We start from the raw sequence: 10,490 nt of genomic DNA on the forward strand, positions 1-10,490 counted from the left end.
GAAATGTCAATAGAATATTCACAAATTTTAAATTAAATAACACCTTTGTAAGCTGATCGAGTTGATGAGGTTATGAAGAGGTGTCACTGAGGGCCAAGTTTAGTCTGCAGAACCCATTTCAACCAGCCGTGATGCATAAGAATGCTCGCTGAACAGAATTACAGAGGTAACTTGACTGTGCCATGGCTTATTTTAAACATTTTGAAACACTAATATCCACATTTTGATATTTTTTTTACAAGTATATCAAATTCAGTCTTTGAAACCTGATCTCGCTGGTGTTTGCACAAATAAAATCAGTGTCTTGTTTCCAGTGCTAGCACTTCAGATCCTCCAACAGCAAACATTAAGCCGACTCCTGTTGTGTCAACTCCAAGTAAAGTAACTGCTGCTGCAATACCTGGGAATAAGTCTACTCCACGAGCTAGTATTCGTCCGATGGTTACTCCTGCTACTGTAACTAATCCAACTACTACTCCAACAGCTACAGTTATGCCTACAACACAGGTGGAAACCCAAGAAGGTGAGTTTTCCAAATGTAATGCAACCGTCTTTGTTACCCTTTAAAGGGATACGTTTATCTTGGAATCTGGTTAATTTTGGAGTTAAATATCATTTCGGTATCCCATGATCTTGATTTCCCTCCAACGCTTGTTTGAGCAGTCGTTTTAATTTTTTTTAAAAAACGTTTTCTCATTTATTCCTGTGGAAAACAGATACCAGCCAAAGTAGAAAGAGACTGACTTTATAAGAGAAATTTGAATCTGATTACCTACTGCTTTCTAAAGTGAAGAGACTATCTAATAAAATCAGGGTAATTAAGTATGCTAATACTTGCCTTTCAGCTATGCAGTCAGAAGGACCTGTGGAACATGTTCCAGTCTTTGGAAGTACTAGCGGGTCTGTACGTTCTACTAGTCCTAACGTCCAGACATCTCTCTCCCAACCCATCTTAACTGTACAGCAACAGACTCAAGCTACAGCTTTTGTGCAGCCGACTCAGCAGAGTCATCCTCAGATTGAGCCAGCCAATCAAGAACCATCCCCCACCATTGTGGAAGTTGTACAGAGCTCACAGATTGAAAGGCCCTCCACTTCTACAGCAGTGTTCGGTACAGGTTGGTTTCATTTTCTAGTAAAAGGCATTGAGGTATTGAGCCTCTTCAGATCTTCATCTAAGGTTTTTGGCCCCATTTTATCCCTGCTACAAAAGTGCTGCCCTTTTAAATTTGAAGTCAGTAGATGAAAACACAGGTAAACACTAACATGCCCATGTAGGCTCGTGTTTTAATTTTAAACTTACTTGTTTCAAAATTTGTATGATTACCCTTTCTGCCCCCCTCTATTCTTTATTGGTTTGGTTATAAAGTTGTAGAGTTCTCTATACATTGTTGACTAAATTCTACAAGCCTCTAGTATAGTATAGAAGAGCAAACTAAAACAACTGAACAAAACCTGGCATTGTATCTCTACTCATTCCACACCAATCTAAACCTAAATAGAATTTAAAAAAAAAAACAATGTTTTACTGCTATATGGAGTACCTGTTGCTGAAAGAGCTGTTTACATGGGAAATATGTACCCCCTTTAAAATTATGGGGTATTTTTAATTGCCTTTGTTACCCATTCAGCTGTGGGCAATCAAGCTGTTGATTGGAAAAACAGCTGAAAACTCAGGCAAATCAATTGTCTTAATTGTACCCTACTCTTAGATTTCGGGTTCTGCAAAACTGCAAATGGGAGCCAAGTCCCTGAAGGTAGAGATGAAGCTGAAAAGGCCCTGCTGGGCTCAAACCCAGGAGAAAATCTTGCTATTCCAGTCCAATCCTAATTGCTATGATTGAGTTTAGGGTGAGAAATAGTGTTCAAGAGAGGTCTCACACCATTTGATTGTCTTCCAGTTCCCTGAGTACTTTTGTGTAGCATAGCACTTTTGAAAGTAACAATAAAGGGTTCTCTCAAGTTTCAGCTACCCCAAGTTCTTCATTACCCAAGCGTCCACGAGAGGAAGAAGAGGACAGCACAGTAGAAAACTCTGAACAAATTTCAGAAGAGACAGTGGATGTTCCTCTTCCGAAGAAACTGAGGGGTATACAAAGAGTGGAACCTGAGGTTTGTAAGAATGGAAAATATTATCAATACAGTAAAAGCTGCGTTATCTTACAATCCGGCATGCTCTACTAACTGACATGCCAATCGATGCGGTAAAAGTGAAACAGGAAGTGCCCACTGTGGCACTTGAAGTTTTTTGCCGAGCCCTCGCGCCCCAGGGCAAAGCAGCCTTTCCCCAGTGTGCCCAGGGCCTCCCTCCCTGTTCCCTGGCACACTGACATGGCGGGAGGGGTGGTGGTGCACCAGATGCGGAGGGAGGGGCAGTGTCCTGAACAGGCAGAGATGCCTGTTCAGGCCTCTCAGGTAACCAGCATGCTTGGTTATCCGGCACCCCCCATTCCCTGTGGGTGCCCAATAACAAAGCTTTTGCTATAATTTACTGTCCAGGTTCTTAAGTTTCAAAATTCTTTGGACCAAGAAACTGAGAAATAGTTTTGTTTGCAAAAGTTTAAAAATTCTGGTCTGGCAATAGACTCTTTTAGGAAGCTCATAGTTGTAAATGATGTGTATTTATTTTCCTTTCAAGTGAAGCAAAAAGCATAGTATTTAGTTGCTATTTTTAAAATAAATCAAGGGTTTGAAATTGAGTCTGAGTTTTACAGTACCTCTAATAGGTTTGAGCATTGAGAGTGTGTTGGGAAGGCAGAGATTTTAGTAGGCAAAGCAACATGAGATTCTGAATAACAGTTTTAGTGAAACCAGTGGTCTGCAACTTTTTTAAGAAGGCATGAGCCTGAACAACCCATCTCCAGTCTGGTGCAGGCATAGGCAGAGAAGTTGTTTCAGAGCAATGCAGCTTCCAGCTGTGCCTGTGCCACTGCCACTTCTCCATGCTCCCCTCACCCCTGCTTGCATTGCAAACACAGCTTCTAACCCATGGGGAGCTGCCCCAGGGGTGAGCAGATTTCAGCTGTGCCCACACTGCAGCTGGGATGTGGTAGGGGAGAGGGGAGGAACAGAGAAACAGGCATTATGGGTGCAGTTTGCAGCTCTCTAGCCCTGGAGCTTTTCGCCCACTGGCTGGAAGCTGAGCCTGCACACAGCCTGGGTAGGGGAGAAGTAGCAGTGGTTGGACACAGGCAAAGCCCTTCAGCTCCGCAGGCCAGGTGTTAACACTGACTCCTGATTAGATAGGGAAAAGGTTAAATGTTGAATTTCAGAGGAAGGATGCAACAATACATGGCTCTGGTTTGGATGTTCAGATATAAAGAAAATGTGAGGATTAAAAGTTAAGTATTAGCAGATATCAGAGAAGTAGAGACATGGAATCCAAGTCTCAAGATAGATATGTAAAAGTGGGATAGTAGTGATAATTAAAGCCATTGGTGTACTTGAAATTCTAAAGTTTCTAAAGATAGGGCTTTGCAGGCAGCCCATAAAAAGTGGTATAGAGACTCAAAAAAACAAAAGCATTACAAGGACACAAGTCAAAAATAAAATTGGTTGTTGTGTTAGAAGACTGACTGTCAGTCATCTGCTAGACAAGAGATGGAATTAGGTGCCCCTAGAATTTGCTGTGAAGGTGTTTAGAGACCTCCAAAAAGGTCTTTGGAAAAGCTTCGAAAGAAAGCTGTTTCAGTAGAGAGGACATGGTGGAAATCAGATTACAGGAGACCCAAGATAAATTCTCCAACTCTGAAGCAACAGGTGTGAGGGGTAAATGCAGTGAATTCAGAGAAGGGTAAATAAGTTAGTAATTGAAGAGGAGAAGGAAAGTGAAAATGGGAGGGCTTTCAGGTTAAGGAGAACTTTTATAACACCGCTGATATTATTTATTTTTTAAAATAAAAGGAGTAAAAAGATCAAACTTCTCAATCTTCTCTGTTGCATATCTGAATATGAAAACTGTGTGATCTTTCAGGAGGAAGTGACAGCAGAGGAGAGTACTGATGGTGAGGTAGAAACTCAAACATACAACCAAGATTCCCAAGATTCCATTGGAGAAGTAAGCAAACTATAAATCTTAATTTTGATTGCAGCACAAACAGCCCTTCCCTACAACTGGGATTTGATACAGTGCTAACCTCAGCACAGTATATCAGTTTTAGTTATTGTTTAACAAAACAAAAGTATTTGATGGTGGTATTATCTTTGTGAAATCACAAATGTAAATAAGGCAATTTTAGAGGAAATCCGCTTATATAGGCTAAAGCAATTGTAGGGTTAGAATTTCTACTCAACCCCTGTATATTTAAATTTTTATTGCAATTTTAATTTATTTTACTTCTTATTGCAGTTTTCACATACCAAGTAATACACAAAGTAATATTTTGTAATCTATATTTGTTTGTTACATTTTCAATGTGCTGTTCTCCTGCCTTTTGAGTTATGTCAATATCATTAGCTGCATTTCACAAATGGAGAGATTTGAAAAATAAGGGTAGTTGAGTCATCATCTAAGCCACATTTGGGGTTGCAGAGTTCCTTGTTTGTTCTTTGAAACACCACTTTTCATTTTATACTGTACCTTGTCGTAGAAACTTTTTATATAAGTATTTGATCAAGTTTCAACCAGGAAGGAAGCTGGTTGCATCGGGTTACAAAAAAATAGAAGGAACTTGTCCATTCTCCTTTCTCACTGCTCAAGGAAATATCTTACGTTATGTCTGCGCCTGTCCACTTTCTATCTTATACTTGCCTTGGATTCAATTTTTCTCTGACCAGTGGAGGCCGTGGGTCTTTTTCCTGTTCTTTTTCTTTATAACTTTACACATTTCATCTTTAGTGTAGATCTTCCTGAGGTATCTTTTCTTCCACCAGTGTTTCCAGACTTTCTTAAATAGACTTTTTACAGAGAACTCGGTCTAATTACTGGTGTCCAGTTATTTTCATTGCTGATCAGTCAGATACAAAGACATTGAATGACTTGCTGTTTAGAAAATAGCTGCATCTAGCTCTTATACTTAAATGGGCCTGGGTGCTGAAGAATGTAAATTCTGAATTTGAAATAAATGTACTATTGTATCTGAAAACCAATATCTTTATCAAGATTTAACAGATTCAGTTTAAATTCTTTACATTCTTAAATTCTTTTAATGCAGTTCTTGCAATGCTAAATAAGAACCACAGCAAACTATTTTGATAATTTTTTGACCAAAGAGGTCTTGTCAGTCTGGAGTAGCAACAGAGAAGTAATCCAGAGTTGGTGAGTTTTACAGAAGTTTTTGTCAAAGGTCCTTGTCACACTTCTGACTTTTAGGTTGGCCTGTACCAGGTTAGTAAGATTGTCAACTTCCAGTGTAACTTGTATCCACGCTCCTAGTATATTAAAACTTCCAGAACTTAACAGTGGAAACTAATGTTTTTCCTGTGGTAGCAGTACAGTTTGCTTCTGTGTCAGTTGTCTTGCTATTCTTTTTTTTGCAATGTTGACAGGCTGATTTACCCAGACTGGTAACTGATTTGGCAGAATCTTCTTCTAACTGTGTATGTCAAGAAGATGGGATCAGGAAATACAAATGATCTCTCTGTGTTTGGGGAATGCGGTTGGCCATGTTAGTCTGAAGTTGAGCAGAAAGCAGGATAGATTTCTGCTTGATTTTAGACCTAAAGATTTAGATCTTTATGAACTAAACAAAGCATAGATGCATAACTTAAGCTTTCTTAAGCAGTGGGCTTGCTTCATCAAATTTTATTTATGAAAACTTTAAGTATGCAGCTTTGATTTAGCTAAATCTATAAGATGCAAATCTATCCTGCTTTCCTCCCTAAATATAGCCATCCCTTCTCACTGCATTCCTCTGGATATGTGATCCTTGCTCGGGTATCACAGTCACTTAGATCAAAGGTGCTCAACTCCAGCCTGTGACCCAGATGTAGTCCCCAACATTGTCTTCCAGCATGCATGTTAGGTCCTGTATGCATGGTCCTGCATGCTAGATTAGGTGCTTAAGGAAGCAAAGGACCCTGGTCCTGGCACATGGGATTGGGCAGTGGGGTTAGCACAGGGCCCTGGTCCTGGCACATGGGGCATAGACTGGCCCACAAACTGGCCTTGTGCTATTCATCTGTCCTATGGAGCCAAAACATTGAGCACCATTGACCTAATCATCCCAAACTGCTTATTAGTTAGCAAAAATAAGATGTGGCAACCACTTCAGATGAGTCTCAGAGACGGATTACAAAAAAACAACTATATTTATAATAAAAGGTGGGCCTCTAACGTAGCTTCAGGACCTGAAATAGTAGCATTGCTGCTTTTAACAGTACTCAGGTCAAACTTCACAGTTGAATGGGATTTCAGTTTGATTTAAGTGCTCCGCTGATGATAAATCTTTTTAGAAGTATGTATATAAGATATCACTTGTTTACTTTAAACTTTTAACTTTTTTTAAGGGGGTGACTCGGGGGGAATACACTCCCATGGAAGACAGTGAAGAAACTTCTCAGTCTATCCCAATAGATATTGGACCTCTTCAACCAGATCAGCAGAATACCTCGTCATCCCAAGAGTGTCAGTCCAAGCGAGATGATGTCATAGTGATTGACAGTGATGATGAAGAGGATGATGATGAAGAAAATGAAGGCGAACAAGAAGTATGTGTAACGTACACTTACTTAATTTGCAGCTTTAAATACCTTTTGGCGTACAGCTTGTTCTGGTTACCAACGAGAAATGAAATACGTCCCTAAAAACCACATTATCCAAATTTCTGTTACATAATAAACAGAAGAGTAAGTGCATCTTTAATAATTCTGTGCATCTTTTAATTTGTTTGACCAGAACTGTAAATGTGAACTTTCACACTGATGCATGAAAATGTAAGCACGCAACTTCTTTTAATTAAGATTCTGCATCTTTTTCTACAGATATATTTTTTTAAAGATTTTTCTTGAATAGTGCTAAAATTTCATTGCAAAACAAAATTTTAAAATTGAACAAAGCATTTTTTATAAATGAAAATATATAAATATAAATTATTTTGGATATAAAGTACTTGGTATTTATTTTGGTTCTCTAAAAAACAAAAAAAAAATAGCACTCAGTGGTATTAAATTCCTGGAATTTTGCTTCTGTTGATATAAAACTAATTTATATTACCATTCTGCACTGAATTCCCAGTCAGGAGCTGAGCTTATGCTAGGCACTTACAAATGCCACTAAAGCAGCCATGTTATATGTAATCAAATGCATCTTCTTGCTGCTTTGTGGAAAGATTTGCAAGTCCTTTTGGGACTTCCTTAAGTCTTTTTTTTTCCTGCTCCCATAGGATTATGAGGATGAAGAAGAGGATGACGAAGATGACGATGAAGACCCAGGCATGGGAGATGAAGGTGATGATAGTAATGAAGGAACAGGAAGTGCTGATGGTAATGATGGCTATGAAGCTGATGAGGCTGAGGTAAGAGTAGCAGTTTTATATACATCTATGAAATCTTTTGAAGGTAACTGATATGTTACCTTGTTCATACAGTATTCAAAAGAGAAGCCGTTAAATTTATATAGATTATTCTGGTAGTCTCATTGCAACTTTTCACATGAGTGAAATACAGATTTAATTGTGCAGAAAGCAGCTATGTTAGTCTGAAAGTCAGGCAGAAGGCAGGGTAGAGGAACACTTTACAGACAGATTCATTTGGTCATTTCAGCATGTTAAGAGGGTTAGGTAAAATATGAAGTACAGAAGACAGTAGATACTACTATTGTGGTGGTTGATCTTTGAGATTAGCCAAACCACTTGTGCGACACTTGAGTATTTTATTCAAGAAGTGGCATTTTATTAGTTTACTGGGCAAAAGTAATTTTGATATATATGTTGGCTTTCAAAACATAATGTAGTTATGTATATTTATACAGATTTTCTTTGTAGTGATTTACTGTATTAAGCTCCCAGATTTGATCCATCTTAAGGTGTTGTTTTTTTCATGTTATATTGGGTGCTTTTGCAGAGAATCACCAGTATACATGCATGTATTTTTAGGGTGCTGATGGTACAGATCCCGGAACTGAAACTGAAGAGAGTATGGGAGCAGGTGAAAGCAACCAGAGAGCAGCAGACTCGCAAAACAGTGGTACCTATCAGTGTTTTCTCCAAAAAAAATGTTTGTTGGAGGGCAAAACTGAAAAGTTGGGAAGTTATTAGAGACACTACTTAAAAAAATTTATTTTGGGTGGGAACTGATTCTTCTTAAACCTGCAACCATGTCACTTTGGAATGTGCGCCAATGAAATTCCAAAGCTAAGGAACACTGGGTGTGTTCAGTACAGTACTTGTATAGATTTTCAAAAAAAAAAAACTCCAGCTGCTGCAAAAAGTGTTGTTAATGATTCGGTAGTTGACCATCTTCCTTCTGAGTCACTGCTGAATAACTGTCTGTTTTAGTGTGAACAGAGGCCAAGCTCATAAAAGTGCTATTCAGCAAATTTACTTTTTAAACAATTGTCGCAGATCAGCTGCTACTTCTTGCTGGAGTAGAAATGTGTATGTTAGCATGTTAATAAAAGTAGTTGTTTAGCTGTCCTTTCTAAATGTTACTTCTTAAGATGTACAGTTCAGGGTTGAAGGGTTTCTACAAGTATGTGAGTAACAAGATGAAAATCATGGAAAGTGTGGGTCCCTTACTGAATGGGGAAGGCAACCTAGTGACAGAGGATGCAAAAGAGGTTGAAGTATGCAATGTCTTTTTCACATCAGTCTTCACAGGCAAGATCAGCTCCCAGACTACTGCACCTGGCAGCACAGTTTGGGGAGGAGGTAGTGAGCCAACCAACAGTGGTGAAAGAACAGGTTAGGGACTATTTCAGAAAAATGGATATGTACTGCTCCATGGGGCTAAATGGGATACACCCAAAGGTGCTGAGCAGGTTGGTTGATGTGATTGCAGAGACACTGGCCATCATCTTTGAAAACTTAGGACTATCAGGACAGGTCCCAAATAACTGAAAAAGGGCAAACATAATGCCCATATTTAAGAAAGGAAAAAAGGAGGATCCAAGGGATTACAGACCAGTCGGCTTCACCTCAGTCCCTGAAAAAAATCATAGAGCAGATCTTCATGGGATCCATTTTTAAAGAGTTGGAGGAGTAGGTGATTAGGAACAATCAGTATGATCAGCACCAAGATTGTCCTACCTGACCAACCTGATTGCCTTCTATTATGAGAAGACTGGCTCTGTGGATGCAGGGAAACCAGTGGATGTGGTAGTGTGTACCCAAAAGCTTGTGAAGTAGAATGTTGCCAACTATTTTAGTTGGTCTTATGAAAAATATCAGATTTACCCAGAGAACCTTCTCTGTGTTGATTTTAGCAAAGCTTTTGCTATGGTCTCCCACAGCATTTTTCCAGGCAAGCTAAGGAAGTGTGGGCTGGATGAACAGACTGTAAGGTAGATAGAAAACTGGCTGGAATATCAGGCTCATAGGGTAGTAATCAATGGCTTGATGTCTAGTTGGAAGCCAGCATCAAGCGGAGTGCCCCAGAGGTCAGTCCAGGGTTCGGTTTTGTGCAATATTTTCATCAGTGACCTGGAAGATGGCATACAATGTATCCTCAGCAAGTTTGCAGATGATGCCAAGTTGGGGGACTAGTAGATACACTTGAGGGTAAGGCTAGGATTCAGAGAGACCTCAACAAATTGGAGGATTGGACCAAAAGGAGTCTCATGAGGTTCAACAAGTACAAAGTCCTGCACTTAGGACGGAAGAATCCCATGCACCAGTACAGGCTGAAGGCTGACTGGCTGGGCAGCAGTTTTGCAGAAAAGGACCTGGGGGTTACAGTGGACAATAAGCTGAATAGGAGCCAAGTGTGCCCTTGTTGCCAAAAAGGCTAATGGCATACTGGGCTGCAATGGTAAGAGTGTTGCCAGCAGGGTAGGGGAAGTGATTATTCCCCTCTATTCAGCAGATGAAGACAGATCTGGAGTACTGTGTTCGGTTTTGGGCCCCACCCTACAGAAAGGATGTGGGAAAACCAGAGAGTCCAGTGGAAGGCAGCGAAAATGGTTCAGGGGCTGGGGCATGTGACATGAGAGGCTGAGGGAATGGGGCATATTTAGTTTAGAGAACAGAAGACTGAGAAGGGATTTTAATAGCACCCTTCACTACCTGCAGGGTGGTTCCAAAGAAGATGGAGCTAGACTGTTCTCTGGTGGCAGATGATAGAACAAGAAGCAATGGTCTCAAATTGCAGCAAGGGAAGTTTAGGTTGGATATTAGGAAGAATTTTCTCACTAGGAGGGTAGTAAAGCACTGGGACAGAGAGGCAGTTGAATCTCCAGGCTTGGAGGTTTTCAAGACCCAGCCAGACAAAGTGTTGGCTGGGATGATCTATTTGGGGATAGTTTCTAGGGTCGGAAAGGACCTGAGCAGATCATCTAATCCGATCCCCTGCCATGGCAGGAAAGAATACTGGGGTCAAATGACCCCAGCAAGATG

At 40.0% G+C, this 10,490-nt stretch overlaps 1 protein-coding gene across 3 annotated transcripts in view; it reads left to right on the forward strand.

Annotated features, from left to right (window-relative positions):
- Positions 1–10,490, forward strand: part of TPR (translocated promoter region, nuclear basket protein) — a 56,663-nt gene that overhangs the window by 34,605 nt on the left and 11,568 nt on the right. For 2 of the 3 annotated variants that reach the window (XM_019531000.1, XM_019531001.1), the window contains exons 36-42: positions 315–523; positions 846–1,118; positions 1,964–2,112; positions 3,974–4,057; positions 6,448–6,648; positions 7,323–7,454; positions 8,034–8,124. In XM_019531000.1, coding sequence (XP_019386545.1) covers positions 315–523; positions 846–1,118; positions 1,964–2,112; positions 3,974–4,057; positions 6,448–6,648; positions 7,323–7,454; positions 8,034–8,124 — 1,139 coding nt within the window. The remainder of the gene's footprint in view (positions 1–314; positions 524–845; positions 1,119–1,963; positions 2,113–3,973; positions 4,058–6,447; positions 6,649–7,322; positions 7,455–8,033; positions 8,125–10,490) is intronic. The other variant, XM_019531002.1, reaches the window with a different exon arrangement.

The sequence above is a fragment of the Crocodylus porosus genome, unplaced genomic scaffold, assembly GCF_001723895.1.
Source record: "Crocodylus porosus isolate Cpor-Errol unplaced genomic scaffold, CroPor_comp1, whole genome shotgun sequence".
NCBI classification, from domain to species: Eukaryota; Metazoa; Chordata; order Crocodylia; family Crocodylidae; genus Crocodylus; species Crocodylus porosus.